The sequence below is a fragment of the Canis lupus genome, chromosome 35 (genome assembly GCF_048164855.1).
Source record: "Canis lupus baileyi chromosome 35, mCanLup2.hap1, whole genome shotgun sequence".
Lineage (NCBI taxonomy): Eukaryota > Metazoa > Chordata > Mammalia > Carnivora > Canidae > Canis > Canis lupus.
This window is the reverse complement of record NC_132872.1, coordinates 956,363-980,156: the sequence shown is the minus strand read 5'-3', so window position 1 is coordinate 980,156 and position 23,794 is coordinate 956,363. Positions and strand designations below refer to the sequence as shown.

At 53.5% G+C, this 23,794-nt stretch overlaps 1 protein-coding gene across 12 annotated transcripts in view; it reads right to left on the bottom strand.

Annotated features, from left to right (window-relative positions):
• Positions 1 to 23,029, bottom strand: part of BDH1 (3-hydroxybutyrate dehydrogenase 1) — a 29,568-nt gene extending 6,539 nt beyond the window's left edge. Inside the window, exons 1-5 of one of the 12 annotated variants that reach the window (XM_072812234.1) lie at positions 18,781 to 20,473; positions 14,579 to 14,714; positions 13,995 to 14,121; positions 9,101 to 9,173; positions 8,411 to 8,521 (exon numbers count right to left, since the gene is read on the bottom strand). In XM_072812234.1, coding sequence (XP_072668335.1) covers positions 8,411 to 8,521; positions 9,101 to 9,173; positions 13,995 to 14,077 — 267 coding nt within the window. In that variant the 5' untranslated portion in view covers positions 14,078 to 14,121; positions 14,579 to 14,714; positions 18,781 to 20,473. Of the gene's footprint in view, positions 1 to 8,410; positions 8,522 to 9,100; positions 9,174 to 9,274; positions 9,440 to 13,994; positions 14,122 to 14,578; positions 14,715 to 14,794; positions 15,238 to 17,205; positions 17,886 to 18,780; positions 20,474 to 20,716; positions 20,897 to 21,182; positions 21,291 to 21,677; positions 21,699 to 22,875 lie in introns of those variants that run through there. The other 11 variants (XM_072812227.1, XM_072812228.1, XM_072812237.1 and 8 more) reach the window with 11 other exon arrangements.
• Positions 23,030 to 23,794: the final 765 nt, after the last annotated feature.

Genomic DNA, 23,794 nt, shown 5'->3' with positions numbered 1-23,794 from the left:
GGGCAGCTTCCCTTACCCAGCTCCATCAACTCCGGGACCCACGTTTCCACATTTCCACGCGAGGGACGAGCTACAACGCATGTGAAAGTCAGCACTCTCGGCTGTAGTGTAACGACAGGGACGGTGGTAGCGGCGTAGGGACAGTCGCGCAGCCGGCAGGGGACAGCAGGAGCTGCCCAGGGCCCAGGCAGAGGGAAAGGCTGCTCCCGGCTCCAGGGCTGGCACGGGAGGAGGAAGACAGGACGTCGGCGTGTGTCAGCCTCGTGAGTGCTCTGAGCCGGGGACCCGACCCCAGGAGCGGACGTCGTCGAGTCAGGTCAGTGGGACACGGAGAGAGAACGCGAGGGGACCGCGGCAGGTGCGGCCGAAGGTGCTGCGGACAGTCATGCGGAGAGCGCGTTGGGGGGCACGGGAGGGAGGGAGCAGACCAGTCCCACGGCCCCGCACAACAGAAGCCTCCCCTCCAGGTCCGCGGCCTCCCTGCTCCAGGGCCTCCGTCCCCGTCGTCCTGTCCTGCTGCTCAGGGACAAGCTCTCAGTCCTGCTGTTGGGGCCTAGGCAGCTGGTTCACCCATAAAACCACTTCCTTCATTATCCCTTTAACTTTCACCTGTAAGCTCTTTTTTCTACCCTGGATGAGACTGTGGGCACTTGTTGCCGTGTTTCCACACATTCTCAGACAACAGAGAGTCTCTTTGTTTGACCTAAAGAGTCCACGTCAGGCCACTGATCAAGTAACTCCAGCCCAGCCTGCTCTCACAACCCGAACCCTCAAACTTGTATCAATCTAAAGGCTGCCCTGGCCCAGGCCTGAGGGACAGCGGGAAGCCCATGGGACGCCGGGGTCAGGGCGGGGGTGCAGTGGTGAGGACTGTCTCCCTATTTTCTAGCTCCTCCTCCTCTGTTCCTTAATCTGTATTTTTTTTTTTTTAATTCATGAGACAGAGAGAGAGAGAGGCAGAGACACAGGCAGAGGGAGAAGCAGGCTCCCTTCAGGGAGCCCAACGTGGGACTCGATCTCAGGACCCCGGGATCACACCCCGGGCCCAAGGCAGACACTCAACCACTGAGCCACCCGGGGATCCCCCCGCGCAGCTCTCTTTGCTCCACTTTCAGATGAGCCATTCCAGCCTCATTTCTGGGCCTCTAGACTTCTTTAAGGAAATATTAGCATATTAGCTTACCATTCCGTAGCTTCGGATGCCAGGGCATAAATGGTAAGCTAACAGATTTTTTTTTCTTTTAGGTTTTTATTTTTTTTATTTTTATTTTTTTTAATAATTTTTTTAAGATTTTATTTATTTATTCATGAGACAGAGAGAGAGACAGAGACAGAGACAGAGAGGCAGAGACACAGAGGGAGAAGCAGGCTCCATGCGGGAAGCCCGACGTGGGACTCGATCCCGGGTCTCCAGGATCAGGCCCTGGGCTGAAGCGGCACTAAACCGCTGCGCCATCCGGGCTGCCCTAGGTTTTTATTTTAATTCCTATGAGTTAACGTACAGGGCTCCATTAGTTTCAAGTTAAGGAGAGTCTGTTTTTCCAAGTGGTTTTCTTGAAGGTCACCTCATTTCACCCAAGACCAGAGGGAAACAGCACAGCTAACAACTCTGCCCAACCTCTCAAGCCTCTTCCACCTCCGTCTCGTACCATATTGAGGCAGGTGATGGACTAAACCTGGCAGAAAGGGTTTAGGACTCTCGGCAGGCCCTGGTAGGTGGCCTAGCACCCCGACGCAGGAGGGAGGACACTGAGCACGTTAAGCGTGAGCATCTATCACATGTACAAGAAACACGGAAGAGGAGCAAGCCTGGGCCACGGTAATAGTCACAGGATGAGCAGCAGGAGCAGCTGGCAAGGGAGCCGAAGGAAAACCAAGACGGGGCGCCCGAAAGTCACGACTCAAAGTGTAACACACAGGCTAGCTTGTTTGGTTAAAGCTGCTGATACGGTCAGTATTAATATGGTCTGAGAAGTGGCCAACGGATCTAGCAAAATGGGGGCCACCGGCATCCTTGATAAAAGCCGTGTCAGAGGCACCCTGGGCCCCTCTGGGGCTGGCCCTGCCTCCTTTTCCCAGCTGGTCTCCTCTTACTCCATGAGGGCTCTGGGCTTCAGCTTCCTCAAACTACCGATGCTGTCTAAATATGCTGCCACCATCCATCACGGGGAACTCCGTTTGTCCTTCCAGATGGCAATGAGATGCCACGTTGGCCCATCAAGCCTTCCCTTGCACCCACAGAGAGGCAATCTGTCCCCTCTATGATATAAGATCTGTCCCCCAACTCCATTCTCACCTCACACCACCACCCCCCTCACTGCGGCCACAGAGGCCTCCTGCTGTTGTCTAGCACAAAAGCACACACCCTGGGACCCCTGGGGGGCTCAGCGGCTGAGCACCTGCCTTTGGCCCAGGGCGTGATCCTGGAGACCCGGGATCCAGTCCCACGTTGGGCTCCCTGCATGGAGCCTGCTTCTCTCTCTGCCTGTGTCTCTCATGAATAAATAAATAAAATCTTTAAAAAAAAAGAAAAAAAGCACACACTTTCCTTTGGGGCTTTGACTTGGCTGCCCTTCTTACCCCTCCTATCCACAAGACTTGCTCCCTTACTCCTTCCAATGTCACTTTCCAGGTAAGATCTTTCTTTCTTCTCTAAAACCAAAGACCCCCTATAGCCTCACCATCCCATAGGAAAGCAATTAACTTATTTATCTACCTCCCTGTGTGTCTCCTCTCCCCCATGTAAGCTCCACAAGGGCAAGAACTTTTCACTGAATTGGTACATGCTGTACCTCCAAAGGAGAACATTGTTGGCTCTTGTAGGTACTCAATAGGTATTTGATGAATGAAAGAACAAAGAACAGAGTGGTGGGGCCCAAAGCCCAATCCCTATGGGTTGAAAAGAAAACAGGAAGTAAATAGGTGAAAATACCTAATAAAACAATCGGGGGGGGGGGGGGGCAGAAAAATGCACACGGGATGTGAGGTTGTCAGTGAGTGCAGACGATCCAGTAGAGAGTGAGCAGTTATTGATGTAGGAGAATAGAGACATCTGCTGGAGCCAAGTCCTGGCGTTGGCCCAAGGCACTGCGATCTGAAGCACAAGAGGAGGAAGCAGGCTGAGTTTTGGGTACAGATGTAGCCAGAATCCACCATGTGGCCTAATATGGCAGATGCAGGCTGGAAGATTTATCCATGGCCTCCAGTGGCTCTGACTCTCCGATCTGCATAATTAATTCAAACCCCTATTGACTTCCTAGCTTTTGACCAGAAAATACACACCCTGACACAAAAATAGCTAACAAGCAGCACCAACAGACATAATCTGGCAGTGACCTCGTCTGGTATTTTGAAGAAAACACCAGGGCAGCCCAGGTGGCTCAGCGGTTTAGCGCCGCCTTCAGCCCAGGGCGTGATCCTGGAGACCTGGGATTGAGTCCCACGTCGGGCTCCCTGCATGGAGCCCACTGCTCCCTCTGCCTGTGTCTCTGCTTCTCTCTCTGTATCTCTCATGAATAAATAAATAAAATCTTACAAAAAAGAAAAGAAAACACCAGTCTCTACAGGAGAATCCGCACTAGAGGCTGGCAGGACTTGGGCGCACCCAGTCCAACCCCCTAATTCTAAGTAAAGGCGGGGATGGGAAGCATTTGCCTAGTCCCTGGGCTCGCGGCTGATCCGGGACTAGAATCCAAGGCTCTGACTCTCTCTCTCTATCAAAGGCTTCTCCGCAGCCCTGGGCAGCCTCTGCCCCCCACTGTGGTCAGGATGGAGCCCCTGCATCACCGGACAAGCCAGCAGGACCGCACAGGCGGCATGAAACACTCTGTGGCATCGCAGCGCCTGCCCGGACCTGCTGCAGCAGGCCCACGTTATGCAGAGAACCCAGCTCCCAGCCTGCCCCACCCATCACCCGGGAATCCACCCCAAAGCAGGTTGTTGCATGCACGGTCAGGGGGAGTAAGCACTGGGATGGCTTTGGGGAGCAGCAGTTTGACGGATCTGAATGAAACCTAAAACCTGCACACCTTTCTACCCAATATTTTCACACCTAGAAAATTTTCCTAAGGATTACTAAGGAAAGCAGGCAAAGATAGGAGTAAGACTGTTCACCGTGGCTTTGATTATAATAGTAAAAGTCACAAATAATGTGCACACATACATTTTAGCTACCTTGGGGCAAGAGACTGCAGTAAAAAGACTTCACTTTTTTATACCACCTACTTCTGTGTGGTTTGAATCTATTAGAAATATGTATCATTTTCATAATTCCAAAGAAGGAAAAAATTAACAGGACAAATAAATCCTCTCTGATCTGAAAATATGTTCAAATCATGGCAATGCAAATGACTATTATTTTTATTTGTTTTTAATTGTTGAAATTTTTGCATTGAACAGACATTGTTTTTAGAGATATTAAGCTTAGTATAAAAATAATTCCTTCTCTGGATTCTTACTGCATGCACTCACAACAGAAGAAATATAAATTCAAATTGCATTGGGATACATTTCTCACCTATCAGATTAGCAAAAATCAAAAGCTTAAAGTACACCGCTGGTGAAATTATGTGGAAACAGGGATCCCTGGATGGTGCAGCAGTTTGGCCCCTGCCTTTGGCCCAGGGCGCGATCCTGGAGACCCGGGATCGAATCCCACGTCGGGCTCCCGGTGCATGGAGCCTGCTTCTCCCTCTGCCTGTGTCTCTGCCTCTCTCTCTCTCTCTCTCTCTCTCTCTGTGTGTGTGTGTGTGACTATCATAAATAAATAAAAATTAAAAAAAAAGAAATTATGTGGAAACAGATACTCTCATATATTACTGGTGGGAAGGTAAAATTACAGAGCCCCTATGATGAAAAATGTGGGGATATCTTTAAAAATCATGACATAGGGATCCCTGGGTGGCACAGCGGTTTGGCGCCTGCCTTTGGCTCAGGGCACGATCCTGGAGACTCAGGATCGAATCCCACATCGGGCTCCCGGTGCATGGAGCCTGCTTCTCCCTCTGCCTGCTTCTCCCTCTGCCTGTGTCTCTGCCTCTCTCTCTCTCTCTCTCTCTCTCTCTGACTATCGTAAATAAATTAAAAAAAATTTTTTTTTAAATTAAAAAAAAAATCATGACATATTTTATTAACCCTTGATATAAGAGTAATCTCACTTCTAAGAATTTACCCTTAAGATAAACTCCGAGCAATACAAAAATAAATACACACAAGGTAATCCATTGTGGCATTACGTATAATTGTAAAACATTGAAAATTACCCTAAACGTTATCTCCTATATCCTAAATATAGGAGACTGGTGGCATAAGCTATGGTCTAACCACACAATGGAGCACAATGATGCTGTTTAAAAAAAACGAGGAAGTCTCTATGTACTTACAGGGAGTGATTTCCAAGATATCGTAAAGCCTTTTTTTAAAAAGCTCAAAAGAGTCCATGCAGGATACAAACACTTGTGCGGGGAGGGGAAAACGAAAGAATGGAGGGGAAAGAATGGAGTGGGAGAGTAAGACTACTTTGTACCTTTTAATGTAATTTGACGTTAGAGCCTTCTTAAGGTTTTACATGTTCCAAAATCAACGAGAATGAAGGGAACAAAATCTAAACAAATAAATGAATCAAACTGTATTTCAAATGAATAAAATAATGACAAAGAAAATTAAAAATTAATCCAAGTAACATTCATTCACTTATTCCTTCATAATGAAGATCCTAATAGTTCCCATTATGGCTCTACCATCGTTTATTCTGCGATTCCTCCATTGCTGGTCATTTAGGTTATTCCCAATTTTTTTTTTAAGATTTTATTTATTTATTCATGAGAGACAGAGAGAGAGAGGCAGAGACACAGGCAGAGAGAGCAGCAGGCTCCATGCAGGGAGCTCGATGTAGGACTCGATCCCGGGTCTCCAGGATCACGCCCTGAGCCAAAGGCAGATGCTCAACCACTGAACCACCCACCCAGGCGTCCCATATTCCCAATTTTTTTACTGTTACAAATAGTATTTCGACCATGATTGAAATACTATAAATACTATAAATCTCTGGCTGTATTTCTGATTGTTTCTTTATGACTATTTCTTGGATATTGTCCAGATAACTTTTAAACACAGTACTTTGGGTACTGGCAGTCAATACATAAAAAACACTTTACAGAAAGCTTAAAGCTCTACTCTAATAGATCTCCTTTCAGGACAACCTCCCGTAGGAGCAGATGACAGGTCTCTGGCTGCCTCATCTTTAGATCCACTACAGCATGAATGTCATGCTGAGGCCACACTGGCCTGGGTTGCTCTCAGCCAGCAGAGCACGCAGACACACTGGGCCATTCCTGCCCCAGGCAGGTCTTCTCTAGCAGGTAAGCTTTGCCTCAGGATGCCCCATCGTCCCAAAAGAGCCTCTCAGATGAACCAAAGTGAGAACTCCGCCTACCTAATCCTCCTTCCTCCCTACTGCTTTTCACAGAATGCCACTGCAATTAATTAATTTTTTTAAATTATCTATTTATTTATTTATTTATTTATTTATTTATTTATTTATTTATTTATTTATTTTAGTTTTTACTTATTCAACTAACCTCTATACCCAGAGTGGGCTCAAACCCATGACCCTGAGACCACAAGTCACATGTTCTTCACGGAGCCAGCCAGGCACCCCAGGTCCTGCCTCTTCCTGCCCTCTTCCCCTTTAGCCATTACAGGCACTTCCCGAATCAATCTCTTGCGCATCCTAGCCTATTTTGACATCTGCTTGTTGGAGTAACCAAGCTAACACAACTTAGTACGTCCGCGTTTGCAATTGACTATAGTGATTCTGAAGCAATGGAGTCTGCATTGTAGGATCAACCTAATGAGTGAGTGGATTGATAGCGCTGGGTCCCAAGAGCAGGAAAAGGAAGAAACCAACGTGGAATGAGGGAAGCGAGGAAGAGTGCTACTGTGCTGAACTGGAATTGGAGGTCAGTGTAACCTCATGGATTATATGTGTGTGCATGTGCGTGGGGGGTTTACAGGCCCCCAAAAATAAAACACTTAGAAGAAAACAGGACAAAAGCATCACAACCTTGGATTTAGCAATGATTTCTTGGACATGACATCAAAGGCACAGGTAACAAAAGAAAAAAATGGACAAACTGGACTTCATAAAAATTTTAAAATTTTGTTCATCAAGAGACAATACCCATGGAGTAAAAAAAAAAAAAAAAATTCATAGAATGGGAGAAAATATTTGCAAATCATATACCGGATAAGGAATTAATATTCAGAATATCTAAGTCCTAAAACTCAATAACCACAAATTAACAATCCAGCTTAAAACTGGGTGAAGAAAAAAAAAAAACAAAAAAGAAAACCAAAAAAAAAAAAAAAAACTGGGCGAAGAACTTGAATAGAGACTTCTCCAAACTTTGAAGATACATGCATGGTCAATAAGCACATAAAAGACGCTCCGCATCACTAATCATTAGGGAAATGCAAGTCAAAACTACAATGAGATACCGCCTCACAGGCATTTCAGATCGCTACCACACACGCAGCGACGGAAAAAGGAATATTAGTGAGGATGTGGAAAAACTGGGACTCTTGCACACTGTTGGTGAGAATGGAAAAATGACGCAGCCACTGTGGAAAACGGTACGGTGGTTCCTTGGTTAAAAATAGAATTACCGGGTGACCTAGCAATCGTACTTCTGGCTCTCCGGTGAGAAGAGCCGAGAGCTGGGTCTCAGACATGCCTGTACACTGGTGTTCAAAGTGCCACTATTCATAGTAGCTAAAACTTAGAAGCAACCCAAGTTTCCAACGACATATGAAGGAAGCAAAATGTGATATACATACATGTCATGGAATTTAGCCTTAAAAAGGAAAAATAGTCTGTAATGTGCGACAACATGGACAAACTTCGAGGACATTATGCTAAGTGAAATAAGCCAGTCAACAAAAAGACAAATACTGTAAAACTCTACTTTTCTGGGATACTTAGCATAGACAGATGCATAAAGACAGAAATTGTAATGGTGGTGGCCAGGGGGGCGGGCAGAGGGGGAAACGGACAGTTATTGTTATTGGGTATAGATTTTTCAGGTTTACAGGGTGAAAAGTGTTATGGGAACGGATGGGAGTAATGGTCGAACAACATACGACAACGTGAATGTATTTAATGCCACTGAGTGACACACTTAAGAATGGTTAAGACGGCAGGGGCTCCTGGGTGGCTCAATTGGTTAAGTGTCTGACTCTTGATTTCAGCTCAGGTCACGATCTCAGGGTCAAGAGAAGGTCTCCCTCCACCCTTCCGCACCCCACAGTCTCTCTCTTAAAAAAAAAAAAAAAGGTTAAGGCAAATTTCATGTTATGTGTATTTTACTATAATTTTTAAGACCCTACAATAACAAAGACGAGCATCTCTTACCTTCATCAAGCAGCCGGCAAACACAAGGAAGCCTTTCGAGTGCAGATGCTTGGCCAAGGAGAACCCGAATCCCGAGTCGCAGCCTGTGACCAGGACAGCTTTGCTGCCAACCTGTTTTAGAAGGTGAGACCCCATGTTAGGAACCGAGGATCCCAAGCACAGCGACCAAGCATCCTCGGGGCAGTAACGATTACTCGGCAGCCTGCCTCTAGGTTAGAGAGGCACTGCGGGAGGGCGGAGAAGGCTGGCAGCCAGAATCAGGAGGCCAGGCTCTAAGCCAGGTGCTGCCACCCGGGGAAAGAGCTACGTGGGGCGTCACTCCCCACTCCTGGACCTCGGTGTCCTCCTCCGCAATCCCCATGATCACCCCCCCTTGTCACACGGCATTTGTCCTTTTCTACCACGTGCAAGGCACAGTGCACGCGTTTAATACCCACCGCGAGGCCCACAGTGAGCGGGACTCTTACACCCCGTTACCATGTTAGCGGGGAAACCGATTTCCTGCAAGCCCTGAGGAGTCGGGCAGTGGTGGAGCTGGGGCTCAAACCCAGGCCGGGGCTCCAGAGCCTCCCCCCTGAACCCCCAACCTTGCAGCCCTTCGGAGGGCGACCGGGCCCAGGTTAGGGCCCCGGTTAGGGCCGAGGTTAGGGCCGCAGTGGGCCAGGGTCCAGGCGGCTGGGCTGCACTCACCGGCCTCACCTCATTGGAGAAAGCACGCCGGCTGCCGGGGAGCAAGGGGGCGCCGCGACCCAGGGGCTCGGGCCTGCGGGAGAGAAGGAAGCAGTGAGCAAAGGCCAGGCTCGCACAGGGCCTCGGTCCAGGGCAGGCAGATGGGAGCACCCTCAGCCACCAGGGCACACTCACCACCCCGCGCCCCGAGGACAGCCACCACACTGCTGAGGAAAGAAGCCCTCCAGCGGGGCTGCCAGGCCGGGACCCAGGGATCCCCCAGAAGTACAGCGAGGTCCACAAACGTTCTGCAAACGCAGCATCCTCACCCCTAGGTCTCATGGTGCTTCCTGACAGTTCCTTATTTTGAAAAGATTTTATTTATTTGAGAGAAAGCACGAGCAGGGGGGGAGGGGGGAGGCAGAGGGAGAGGGAGACGAAGACTCCATGAGCAGGGAGCCCAACGCAGGGCCCCATCCCAGGCCCTGAGATTGTGGCCTGAGCCGAAGGCAGGTGCTTGACTGACTGAGCCACCCGGGCGCCCCTGGGAGTTTTTCATTAAATGTTTATTTTGAAATGACTGTAGATTTAAATGCAGTTAAGAAATAACACAGGAGGATGCCCTGCAACCTTTTACCCAATTTCCCCCAATGGTAACATTTTGCAAAACTATGGCCCCATATCACAATCAGGATATGGACACAGATGCAGGGAAAATCTAGAACATTTCCATCACCACAGGGATCCCGCGTGTTACCCTTTACAGCCGCACCTACTTCCGTGCCACCGCACACCCTCTTTAACCTCGAATCTGTTCTCCATCTCTATCATTTTGTCATTTCAAGAATGTTATATAAATAGAGTCACACAGTATATGACCTTTTCAGATTGCTTTTTTTTTCACCCAACATATTTCTCTGGAGATTCATCCAAATTGTTGCAGGGATCAATAATTTGTTCTTTTTTTTATTGCTGGACTGTATTCCATGGCACGAGGATACCACAGTTTAACTAACTACTCAACTGTTTTTGTTTTTGTTTTTAAGTAGGCTCCACGCCCAAATGTGGGGCTTGAACTCACAGCCCCGAGACCCCAAGTCCCACGCTCTACTGACTGAGCCAGGTCAGGTGTCCCTAACCACTCAACTATTGAAGGGCATCTGCGTTGTTTCCAGTTGGGATCATGACAAATAAAGCTGCTATGAACATTCCTGTACAAGTTTTTGTGCAAATCTGTGTTTCTCTTGAGTAAATGCCCATGGGAACAGTCACCGGGTCATACAGTAGATGCAGATTTAGTTTTTAAGAAACCGTCAGACTAAAAAAAAAAAAGAAAAAAAAAAAAAGAAACCGTCAGACTGCCTTCCAGAAAATGTAAAGGTTTTGTTTCTTTTAAATTTTTTATTTTTATTTTTGGCTTTTTCTTTTAAAAATTTTAAAGATATTTTACCTATTTATTTGACAGAGAGATGGGGAGAGATCAAGCAGGGGGAGCGGCAGACAGAGGGAGAGGGAGAAGCAGACTCCCTACTGAGCAGAGAGCCCGATGCAGGGTTCGATCCCAGGACTCTGAGATCATGACCTGAGCCAAAGGCAGATGCTTAACTGACTGAGCCACCCAGGGACCCCCAAAACATAAAGTTTTTTAAATGTTCATAAAGATGTGTTATCCAGGGCAGCCCAGGTGGCTCAGCAGTTTAGCCCCACCTTCGGCCCAGGGCGTGATCCTGGAGACCCTGGATCAAGTCCCACGTCAGGCTCCCTGCATGGAGCCTGCTTCTCCCTCTGCCCCTCTCTCTCTCTCTCTCTCTCTCTCTCTCTCTGTGTGTCTCTTATGAATAAATAAAATCTTTTTTTAAAAAAAAGATGTATTATCCAACATTCTTAAAGAACAATGGGCTCACGAGACGGAAACAAGGGTCCTAGGAAAGTCTACCAAGGTAAACTCCTGTCCTTTGAATTGCCACAGAAGAATCTCTTTGGATTTTAAGTCCTGGTGCATGGTGGTCTCAGATGAGAGCAGAATGGTGTGGTTAGTACACCCAAAGGTAGTGAAATGACTTCATCCAAAGAGAATCGCTGTTTTCCCAAGACCCCTGGGAAGAAACAAGGTGACTCTTCTGGGCCAGATTAGATGTGTTCTTTCCCCGGCTGCCAGTCCCCTTTGTACTACTTGATACTTTAAAAAGTTAACAGAGGGAACCCCTGGGTGGCTCAGCAGTTTGGCGCCTGCCTTTGGTCCAGGGCGTGGTCCTGGAGTCCCCGGATCGAGTCCCACATTGGGTTCCTGGCATGGAGCCTGCTTCTCTCTCTGCCTCTCTCTCTCTCTATCTCTCTATGTCTATCATGAATAAATAAAATCTTTTAAAAAATTAAAAAATAAACAATAAATAAAAAGTTAACAGGTTACAGCAAGAGAAATAATTTATTTCAAACTGACTTGCTAGATTTTTTCTAACCTACCCATTAACCCATTGTCAAATACATTCAGGTCCAAACTTGACTCTCTGTGGGTGTACTCGCTAGGGCAGGCTCTGCTGCTCAAACCCAGCAGCCAATGGCCACTTGCTCCTCTCTAGAGAGCACAGAGACAGAGCTCCAGCCCTCCACACCCAACCTCCACGTGGCCAGACTGTACCTTCTCGGCCCCATCCAACTGCACTTGTAGGTCAGGGCCACAGCCAGTGAGCTCTTCTCTGAATGTGGCTGCTACCCCTTTGGGATTCCTCCCCTCAGAGAACCTACGGACTCTCCGGAGCTGAACGTGCACCACCTGCGAGGCCAGCGCAGCTGCTGGAGGAAGGGCTGGTTGACCTGCAGCTCGCTGCCGCCCCTTGCTGCACCCAGAATGTCCGTGGGAGGAACCTGGCAATCTGCATTTTAACAAGCTTCCCAGGTGCCTGTCAACTAAAGTTAGAGAACTAAGGTACCAAGGCCTTCCCGGGCCAGGACCTGGGCCCCAGAGCACTGTCATCAGGAACTTGCAAGGCCACGTTGGAGATGCCACCCCACGTCGGCCAGGGCATCATTCCGGCTTCCTCTCCGTCTTACCGGGCCGCGTCTCTTCCACCATGAATCAGCAGCAGTAGCCAGAAACCCAGCTTTCTGCTGAGAGGAGTCATGATTAAGTGAGTCAACAGGCTGACCCGAACAAGATGGGGCCTAGGAGGGACAAATGTCACTGACACAGTGCAGCTTGGGAGAAATATGGCCTCACACGGCAGCACACGCGAAAGCAACGTAGTCTGGTCAACCTTGAATTGCCAGGGATGTGCCTGCCGACAGATCCCCGTGGGCCAAGGCTGGAGGGACAACGGAGCCCTCCTCCACACCTTTTTCAGGCTGGCCTGGAACTACACGTCCTGCCCAGGCCGCAAAGCCGAGCGTTGGGGTTAAGCCACAGCTCTATGTGCAACCAGGATCCAGGAGGCGGGGAATGCATCAGTGAGTCTCCTGTCCTGGGCAGGGACAGAGCCTTCTGCCAAAGCCAGAAATTCAAAATCCGAGGGCTGTGCAGAGCCAGTGGGCAGGGCAGGTTGTCAGCTCAGAGTCCTTCAAGGGAGCCAGGCCCCGTTCCCCCTTCAGTGGGATGTGGCCTATGTGGGAAGGGCCATTTTATACTCTTCTTATATGATGGCTTCTGTTAATTGAAGCCCGTTTCCTACGAAGCTTCTGTGGCCCATGGAAATGCTTTTTTAAAAAAAAAAAAAAAAAGTTCAATTTATTCATAAGAGACACAGAGAGAGAGAGAGGTAGAGACACAGGCAGAGGAAGAAGCAGGCTTCCTCTGCAGAGCCTGATGCGGGACTCGATCCCAGATCCCGGGATCATGACCTGAGCCAAAGGCAGATACTCAACCACTGAGCCACGAGGCGTCCCCGATGGAAATGCTTTTAAGCAAATGGTCCCCAAAGCCTAAATGCATGTTCTTCTAGACAGACTCCTTCATAGGCATAGAAAATATCCATTGATCTTGGAGCCGTTGAATTTAACCTGACCCTTAATTTCACTCCTGTCAAATATAAAAGCACAAAAAGTGTATTATTCTTTCCCTGCTCTGGCTGCAAAAGAAGAAAATGAGGCAACAGAGCACTCGGACTCCCTTTGGAAAAGACAATTCCAGAAGTTCTCAAAGAAGAACTGCTCTTTTAATGCTTCCTCTAAATCACACAACCTACCAGGGAAGCCTCAGGATGTTTTTGGTTAACTGGTTTCGTGTGTAAGATTGAAAAAGAGCAGTTATCCAGGTGATCAGAGCATCGAGACACATCAACGTCCTACGCCTCCTGAGGGGCAGCACCCCACTTAGGGGCGACTCTTCCAACATCCACGTCTCGATGTACACGCAACGAAACACTACCCAAACCCAAACTGACAGGCATTCTTCCAAAGTGTCAAGGTCATGAGCTGTCCCCAGTAGGAAGAGACTGAGGACACACGACAAGTAAATGCAACCTGGGACCCTGCTTTGTACCTGGTACCAGGAAGTAGTAGGCCATTAGCAGGCCAGTGGTGATATTTGAATCCAGTCTATAGATAGTTAACCCTATTACACCAGCAGTAGTTTCCTGGTTTTGGTGATTGTGCTATGGTTTTGTCAGACGTTCACATGTGGGGAAGGAGGTGAAGGAGATAGAGGAACCCTCTACTGTTTTTGCAACTTTTGCAGAAGGGCAGTCATTTCAACATTAAAAGCTGAAAAACATAAAGCAGGGGTGAAAGATCATCTTCTGTGCCCTGTGAAGGTCTTTATCTTTTGCGGACATCTCTGGGTTTCCTCTGCTGGCGGGCAGCAAGTACTGACCGACATCCTTGAGAGTCAAGCCTTCTTACCTCCCGCAGCGTCCATGTGTGGAGAGCTGTTTTGCCCAGCAGGTGTGACCCTCAAGGGGGCCTCCACCCTTTTGTTTCTTACCTTGTTCCGTTTCCTCTATCATAGAACCTCAGAGATTTCCCCGGGAGCTGTGACAGGGGTCTGAAGAGGTGGGCGGTCAGCATTGTGGCCACAAGAGGTGGGATGGTCAGCCTCCTCGCGGTGGGTTCTGAAACACACAATGTACCCTCAGCATTGCCTGGTCGCCTTCATGGGTGGACCCTTCAGGGGCTGAGGCAGGAGGGGTCGTTTTTGGCTCCAGGTTGTGAGCCTTAGCTGGGCTCTGGCTGGCGGGCTCAGGCCCGGTCGTGGTACCCAGCAGTGTCCTCCGGCACCGCCTCCACCGAGCTGCAGCCTCATATGATGAGAAGAGTCAGGAGCTGGGTTCTAGGTCTAGCTGTGCCACCAACTCCCTGGGGAAGCGTGGGCCAGCTGTCACCCATCTGTAACATGTGGGACCAGACCACTGATCCTACAACAAAGTTAAGTAGCAACCACAGGGAGGACTTGGGGACCGTACCCCCCCGGGAATTCCAACTATATAAGCCCCATCCGCTTGTTCCCTATAACCAGATCATCCATCTGTGGTGACCCGGGGCATCAGCCTGCACTGTTTGGCCACTTGCCTCCACAGGCTGCTCTTCTGGCCCGTGGCACAGATCGACCAGACTCCACTCTCCACCTCTCTCTCCGCCCCCAGCACAGACAGGGCCTGGCTCTGAGGCGCAATTCATCAGTAGCTCTAGTACGTGGAGACGGGAGCTAGAGAACGACACCCTTCCATCAACTTAAACACACACACACACACACACACACACACAGAGTCCCTCCCAACACCCTACCGGTCTCTTCTGAAGTCAAATCAACTTTACTGCAACAGGCCATGTACCACGTGGGGTCACTTCCAGCTACTCAGCACCATGACCAGTTGTGCATTATTAACTGTTGATTGGTGTGTTGCCTTTGTGGTGAACAGTGAGCCCTCCTGGCCCAGGGGAAGGAAGGGGTGGCTAAGAGGGAGCCAAGCAAGGCAATCACAGCCAGAGGAGCTGTTGCTCTTTCTCTGCTGAACCCTCCGAGCCCCCGCCCTTTGCACACCTGCCTGTGGTTTGTCAGGAACTACGGTTCTGCTCGGGAGGCAGCTCCCTCCTGCCCTTGTGCTGCCACCCAAACCTAACCCGTAACCGGCCACCTGGGCCACGAGGTCTCTAACATATTCGTTATCTAGCCAAGCACTGCACTGCTCACTGTGGGTGGCAGGCTGAGGTATTTAATCCGTTTAATCCTCAAGAAAGGAAAACAAATGGGGACCCCTTGGCTTGTGGGTCTTCCCCGATTATGCAGCAGGCTCTTTCCACTCCCTACTCTCCAGGCCATCCTCAGCACTGTGGCCTCAGAGATCTTTATAATCCCAGTCAAGTGGTGCACCTGGGTGGCTTAGTCGGGTAGCGTCCGACTTCGGCTCAGATCAGGATCTCGGGGTCCTGAGACTGAACCCTGCACTGGGCTCTGGGCTCAGCAGGGAGTCTGCTTGAGGATTCCCGCTCTCCCTCTGCCCTCCTCTGCTCACACACAGGCTCTCTCTCTTTCAAATAAATCTTTTTTAAAAAATACCAGTCAAGGTATGCGACTCCTTTGCCCAAAGCCTCCCTCCTCTCCATGCCTGTTGGGAGTGGGCCTCTGTCTCCCTTCCCAACCTTGTCTGGTGCCGCCCTCCTCTGCTCACTGCTCCACGGCCACTCTGACCTTCTGAAAGCCTCTTGTGTGTGCCAAGCTCTTTCCTGCCTCAGGGCCCCGGCCTTTACTCTTCCCTCACTCCAGATGGCTGAGTCCTTCTGACTCTGGACATAAGGGAGGCGGATCCCGATCCCCCACGCAGCACACGCAGGTTGCTCCCTGTAAGACCACTCTTTAATCGAAAATCACCGTGTTTCTTTACTTCATCCTCCCCTTCTAAATCATAAACTCAGTGGGGCCAGGGGCCTTGTCCATCTTGTTCACCACTAAATCCTTCTCGCCTAGAAGAAGGCGGACACAAAGGAGGCACTCAGTGAGTCCGTGGGTGGGGATGAGCTGGGAGTAGAAAGTCAGCCTGTGGCCCGAACGGAAGTTTCCGTAGCAAGCACCTGGCAGGCAACAGCAAAACGGAGCCCGAGGTGGCCCTTCACAGAAGGCACACGCCCACGTGGCTCAATCTTTACCTGGGCGCCCCCCCACCCCACCCCGGGTGCCCCCCCAGCCCCCAAGCGGCTGGGCAGGCTGAGCACACGCATCTCCCCCGCATCTCCCCCTCTCCCGTCGGGACTAGAGGCTGAGGTCACCACCACCGGGTGACTCCAAAGCCAGTAGTCTCTAATTAAAGCCCCTCCATCCCTTGAGCTCAGTGCCTGCGGCAGAGACCGCTTCAATATTCTCTCCAGAGGGCTGCTTGCAATTTTTATTTTCCCTCAAGTCAGCAGTATCAAAAAGTGCTAGAGTCAAAATAGCTTAAAGTACATGAAAACTGGGATCCCTGGGTGGCGCAGCGGTTTGGTGCCTGCCTTTGGCCCAGGGCGCGATCCTGGAGAACCGGGATCGAATCCCACGTCGGGCTCCCAGTGCATGGAGCCTGCTTCTCCCTCTGCCTGTGTCTCTGCCTCTCTCTCCCTGTGACTATCATAAATAAATAAAAATTAAAAAAATTAAAAAAAATAAAGTACATGAAAACTAAAAAAAAAAAAAAGTACATGAGAACTCAGCCCTTCGAATAGCTGGCTACTCACGAGGTCGTCGCTTACACACCAAGAGGCAGGGCTTTAGGTCTCTTCTTGTTTTTGAAGTTTCTTAAATGTGTTTTTTCCACAGCAAACGCAATGCCCGCTAGAGGCAGTGGGACGCCCGTGCGGTCTTGGGAGTTGCCTGCCGTCATTTTTAATGCCTTGTGCTGGGCTTTCTTCTCTGTGAACGTGAAGTTCTCAAACTTGAAAAGCTCTCACTTGTCTTTTGGTTTGGAAACGGAGGTGGCTGTGAGAGGTGGGTGCAGCAAGGAGGCAGGGTGACTTTGTGGGGAGGGGTGGGGGACAGTCTCTCGGGCCTTGACCTCAGCTGCCCCACTGAGGACTGCCAGTGACCAAATTTATAAGATGATGACACAAAACCAAGATGCTCACACGTCCATCTGTAATCTGGGAGAAACTCCTCTGACACTGAGAACACTTGGGTGTACTCTCAAGGGCGCCCCATTTCCACGGTCACTGTATCACCCATGCGCTACCTGGGGAAGGCACCTCCTCTTCAAAAAGAGCAGCGGGTGCATCCTTGGCCCAAAGCAGGGCTCCCCATGGCATTCTGACAGGCTTCCCTGCAGAGGCCCAGCTGGCTGCGGTCCTGTGGCTTAGGATCAAGGCCTCCCTTGCGAGGGACAGTCACTCCCAATGCTGACATCCTTGGAAACGGCGAGCCATCAGATGGAAACAGGCACCCGGAAGGCAGGCCCCAGGCAGGGAAGAGCGTAGGTTTCTAGAAATGCAGTGTGGACGGGCCTCAGCACATCCAAGTGGGAAGGGAAGGCCCCGTCCTGTGGAGGAGGCCAGGCTGGGGTTCGGCAGGAAATCTGAGTAGGGCCCCACCCCGAGGTGCGGAGGACAGTCAGCTTCTGTGTGAGAGCCGCAGCCTGCCGCCACCGTGCTCTACGTGGCTGTTTGGAGCCCGGCATTTTAAAAGGCTAAATAACCAGGCAGCTAAGGTATTCCTGACCTCAGTGCGAAGCCTACACTCACCCTCTTAGGCCTACCCCCATCACCATTGTTGACTCCCTGCACTCCCCGGGCATTTGCGTGGGGAACCCCTACCCGGAGAGACAGAGCTATCACCTTCGGGTTCCCTCCGAGTACTTGGTAGCGGCCTAGAAGTGCCAGCCCAGCCCAGCGACACGAGGTGCCTGTGAGCTCCAGGGCCTCCTCAAGGCCGTGCACGGGGAAAGCTGACCGCCTTCAAGGCCCTAATCCCAAAAAGATACCAGTTACTCCTCAGAGACAGGATTATTCTGGAACCAAAGTCAAGAAGCATTTTACAGGGGCATTAATGATGGACGGTGATCTCACTGCCATTTGATCATAAACGGGGACTCCTAGGACTACGTGTGACGGAGACCATCAGACCATCAGACCATCAGACACGGCCACAGTAGTGGGGAGGGCGGGAGGCCAGAGAGATGGAGGAGGCCAGTCCGCGGAGAGGAGGGTCAAGCACAGGAGCAGAGGAGGAGGGGAGATGGATGCAGCGATGAAAGAGAAACACACCCCAGCCTCCTCGGGGCACAGCTGCTTCTGGGACCATCTGCCCTCCTGCCCTCAGCTCTGTAAGGGCTGTGAGGTCTTTATTCTCCGTGTTAAATAGGCCTCAGGTGTCTGCTCCTCCTCGCAGGGAGATGACACCAACTACACTGAGCGGGTCTCCGCGCGGAGCGTTGATACAGACTCTTCAGCTTCCCCGCTTCTGGGACTGCGACGCTTTGGGTCTCGCAGCGACACCAGGAACCCGTGTCCCTTCCTCTCCACTTCTCATCTGTCCCTCCCCGAGTGTTACCAGAGCTGTCAAAATTGCCATAATCACAATGACAACTGCCAGACGAGGCAGGCATTCCATCCCTGGGATAACCAGATCGAAACCAAAGTCAAATTCTGCCTCTCAGTACGAGTCGGGGAGCACTAAACGGTGGGCGTCTCCGGCCCCGCTGGTGAGCTCTTCACACCCCCTACGGTGAACTCTCATAGCTTTAAATAGGATTTACATGCCAACTCCTGAATGTTTACCTCCCAGGGCCTTCTCCTCCCAACTCCAGACTTACACATCCGCCTGCCCGTCCATCATTTCCACCGGAATGTTCAACAGCTGATCCGTTATAAGCACCTGTCCACAGCTGAGCCCGTGCCACGGCACTGAACACCTGCTTCTCCAGCTCTTCTTCATTCTTGATCTTCTCTTTTTTGCACACTCCACAGCCAGGCTGTTAGCAAATCCTGACTCCACCTTTTCAGTATATCTAGGACCCTCTGATGATCATCTCTGTCTAAGCCGTCTTCACTTCTTGCCTGGATTATTGTAGTCGCCACCCACTGGCTCCCTGCCTCTACCTTTGTCCCCCTTTGGACGCTGCTCAACAGTGGCCTGCCTGATCCTGTGAAATATGCAGATCATGTCCCTCCTGCACAAACTCTTGCTCCGAGTAAAAGCCAAAATCACTATGGATTGCCCCCGAGACCGTCCGTGATCTGGGTCCTCATGACCTCACCGGCCTCATCCCACCTTGTTCACTACACCTTGGTTACCAGGGCCTTTCTTGCTATACTTAGAACATGACAAGTAACCTCCTGCCTTGGGAACTTTGCCCTTACTTTTCCCTCTACTTGGAACATTTTTCTCCCCCCGCCCCCATCCATAGGGCTCATTCTCCCACTTTGGTCTTTTACTCAAATATTTACTCAGTAAGACATTCCCTGGCTGGTCCATCAATCCCACCCCTACCCTGACATTTTCTATTCCTCCTTTCCCGTTTCCCTTTTTCCCCTCTCCTTGGCTTACTACATTATAACAGTATATACATTATACTTATTTATCTTATTTGTTATCTTCAGTCCTAGGAGAATGTAAGCTCTGAGAGTGGGGGGGTTTTGTCTGCTTTGGTCACTGTCCTAGCCAACACCTAACAGTGCCCGCCACACAGTGGGCACATAAAATGTTAATTACTTAAGGGGGTTTTCAGCAGAGGCCTAGTGTGATCAGACTTTCATTTTAACACGTCTCACTGGGTTAAGAAGAAACTGAGGATGAACAAAGTGGAAGTAGGGGGACCATTATATGCTTGGGTGGCCATACAGGACCATCCTCTATAGCCTTCAAGGTTGTGCATGGCAAAAAAGTAAATAAATAAAAAAGAAAAAAAGAAAGAAAAAAAGGTTGTGCACGGCAACTCTAGTGAATGGTGAAAAGGAGCTCTCTGGAGATAGAAGGGCTGCCGACCCCGACTCTGACCGTGACCGTGACGCCGGTGGAAACTACCAAGGTAACAAAAAGTGGTCAGAATCTGGCTACATTTGGAAGGTAGAGCCCAGTATGATTTAACTGACGCCTTTTAAATAAATGTTATTTATTTGACAGAGAGAGCACAAGGGGTGGGGAGTGGCAGGGAGAGGGAGAAGCAGACTCCCCAGTGAGCATGGTGTGGACTTCAGGCTGCTGGGTCTCAATCCCAGGGCCCTGCGATCATGACCTGAGCTGGAGGCAGATGCTCAGCGGACTGAGCCACGCAGGTGCTCCTTAACTGACAAATTTAAGAGGAGGACGTGCAAGAATAAAAAATCAAAGATATTTCCAAGATTTTCGGTGCGTACGCAAAAGAAATAAAAATATTAGTACAGGGGGATCCCTGGGTGGCGCAGCGGTTTGGCGCCTGCCTTTGGCCCAGGGCGCGATCCTGGAGACCCGGGATCGAGTCCCACGTCGGGCTCCCGGTGCATGGAGCCTGCTTCTCCCTCTGCCTGTGTCTCTGCCTCTCTCTCTCTCTCTCTGTGTGACTATCATAAATAAATAAAAATTAAAAAAAAATAAATAAAAATATTAGTACAACTGACAAAGAGCCATTCCACTCGTAAGTGCTCACCACATTTCAAATCCGAGTGTACACATCAGACCTCGGGGCGCCTCCGAACCCCGTCTCCGCGTTCCCACCTGCCCCGCGGTCGCTCAGCAAGCGCCGCACCCTCCGGTTTTCCAGGGCTGCTCACCCTATGCCACATCTGACTTGTCCACACGGCCAAGTCCTGATCGGGAGCTCGCTCCTCCACGAGGACTCCTCCACGATGCTGCTCCTGAGGCCCTACCTACAGGCCCGGGCTCCCGGCTGCTGCGTTTTCAGCTCGGCCCTTCGCTCCCTCCGCGCCTGCAAGTAGGCGGTACCGCGGGCGCCGGCGGGCGAGCTTCCCCCACGACCCCCGGGCCCCACCCGGACCGCGAGCGCCCCGCGGGGCGCCGGCCACTGCCCCCTCCTCCCCAGGGGCGGCTCCGGGGCCCGGCGGGGTCGGACCACACGCGGCGCGGGCCGAGCGCGAAGCCGCCAGCTCCCGGCGCAGCTTGGCTTCCCCGCGGGTCGCTCCGGGCCAGGCCGCGTCCAGCAGCGCCCGGGGCCGCCTCCGCAGGGACGCACGAGCCCCGGCCCCCACCCCAGCCCCGGGGGGACCCCAGGCCGCTGACCTCAGGCCGCTCGGCGCCCGCCGGCTGCAGGACGCGCGCAGGGCTCAGCCACGCGCACGGCGCCAGGCGCGGCCGGAACAGCACCCGCCCCACCCCGCTGCCCCTCCCGCCCCCACCCCGCCCCTTCCCCTGCTCCCCGGCACCCGCCGCGCCCCTGCTCCCCCCTCCCGCCTTCCACCCCGCCCTCCCCTGCACGCCGCGCGCTCCAGCACCCACTCTTCCCCCTCCCCGGCTCCCCTGCTCCCCCCGCACCCCCCGCCCTCCCCTCCCCTCCCCTGCACGCCCTGCGCTCCAGCACCCCCGGGGACGCCCCGGACGCGCAGGCGCCGCCCCGCTCCGCGCACGCCGAGGCCAGGGCGCCACCGCCGGCCCGGGTCCCTCCCTCCTCCCCGGCGGGGGCTCGGCTCCGGCCGCGCTCCCATTGGCTGAGGCTGCGCCGCCGCCCAGGCCCCGCGTCCCCGCCGCGCCCCGCAGCCCCGGGCCCCAGGTCCGCACCTCCCGGGGCCGCAGCGGGGGCGGGAGCTTCGCGGGGGCGTGGCGGGGCAGGGCGCCCGCGGGTGCGGCTCGGCCTCCCCCTCCGCGGCCCGGGGCGGCGTCCCTCCGGCGGGCGGGGGCGGGGGGGCCTCTGCACCCTGCAGCCTCGGGGCCGCGCGTCAGCCGGGACGGAGACCCAGACGGAGCTGGCGGGCGCCCCCCGGACCCGCCCCCGGGACCCCCCGCCCGGCCAGGGGCCGCCCAGGGCCGCGGGGACCCGAGCGGAGGGCGCGGCGGGGGAGCTGCGGGGAGCGGCCCCTCCTGCCCCCGGCCTCCTGGGCGGAGCTTCCCGGCTGCGGACGGCGCTTCCCCGAGTCGGCGCTCCCGCCGCGGCTGCTCCGCCCTTGGGCTGCGGGGGGCGGGGGGCGGAGGGGGCGGCTGCGCAGGGGGGCGGGGAGGGGGCGGCTGTGCAGGGGGCGGGGAGGGGGAGGGGGCGGCTGTGCAGGGGGGAGGGGGAGGGGGCGGCTGTGCAGGGTGGCGGGAGGGCGGAGGGGGCGGCTGTGCAGGGGGGACGGGAAGGGGGGGTGGCCGTGCAGGAGGGCGGGGAGGGGGGGTGGCTGTGCAGGGGGGCGGGGAGGAGGAGGGGGCGGCTGTGCAGGGGGGACGGGAAGGGGGGGTGGCCGTGCAGGGGGGCGGGGAGGGGGTGGCTGTGCAGGGGGGCGGGAGGGCGGAGGGGGCGGCTGTGCAGGGGGGACGGGAAGGGGGGGTGGCCGTGCAGGAGGGCGGGGAGGGGGGGTGGCTGTGCAGGGGGGCGGGGAGGAGGAGGGGGCGGCTGTGCAGGGGGGACGGGAAGGGGGGGTGGCCGTGCAGGGGGGCGGGGAGGGGGTGGCTGTGCAGGGGGGCGGGAGGGCGGAGGGGGCGGCTGTGCAGGGGGGCGGGGAGGGGGCGGCTGTGCAGGGGGGCGGGAGGGCGGAGGGGGCGGCTGTGCAGGGGGGCGGGGAGGGGGCGGCTGTGCAGGAGGAACGGGAAAGGGGGGTGGCCATGCAGGAGGGCGGGGAGGGGGAAGGGCGGCTGTGCAGGGGTGCGCGGAGCGCGGCGGGGGGTGGCTGCGCAGGGCGGGGTGACCGCGGGGGGCGGGCTCCGCGCCTGCGGCCCCCCGCCCCCCGCGGCCCGGCCAGCCCCCGGGTACCCCCAGTCCGGCCCCCAGCCCGAGACCTACCCCTTGCGGGGCGTCGGCCTCCAGCGCCAACCGCCTTCGGGAGCGGCCGGGCTCGCGCGCGGCGGAGCAGGTGCGCCCGGACCCGGGACACCTGGCGAGGAGCCCGCGTCCTTGCAGCTCCCGAGCGTGTTTGCCGACGTTGGAACCGGTCGGAGGCGACCGGGCGGTTTTTCCATTTGTCTTTTGATCGCACGAAGCGCATTTAAAGAGCGCGCGCCGCGAACCCGCGCAGGTCCTTAACCGCAGTGCAGCCGCAGAGCTCCAGCCCCGGGACCTGTGGGGCCAACAGGCCGCAGCTCCGGGGCCTCCGGAATGAACACCGGGCCGAGGAGAGAACGCGAACTCCCGGGACCCATTAGTGGCCGAGCTTCGTTTGGGTCCAATTGCAGAGGAGCGCGGATTGGCGGGGGGGGGCTACGCAGGTGAACCGGGGGCCAGCGCGGGCCGGTGGGGGTTAAAAAAACTTGTCAGCTTCTTGGGAGTGGCTGTGCTCTATCCCCAGCTCCTGACACACACAGTGTTGGTCACAAAGGCAGGATGCACGCAAGTCTCTGTACCCATTTTACAGACCACCTGCGGCAGCGCGCTCTGCAGAGTGCTCCCCCTGCACCTGCCACAGCCACAGCCCAAAGATCGTTACCCTGGGCTGCTGCTTTGAGGGTTATACGTTGCTAGGAAGGCGTTTAATTAAAGGAAGAATTTCTATTTCCACCTAGAAAACCCAGAGGGCCTGACTCTGGGCCGAGAATGAAATGGAAATGTGGTTCTATTTATGGAAGACAGGGAAAGGACAAAGGACGCTTGGCCTGAAGGTCTATCAAACTGCTCCCGCCGCTGGCCTCACGTCTTCCCAGCCCATCTTTCTCTTCCAGCTTTGCTGAGGCAAACCACTGCATTCAGGTGTCACCCGAGAGCACCT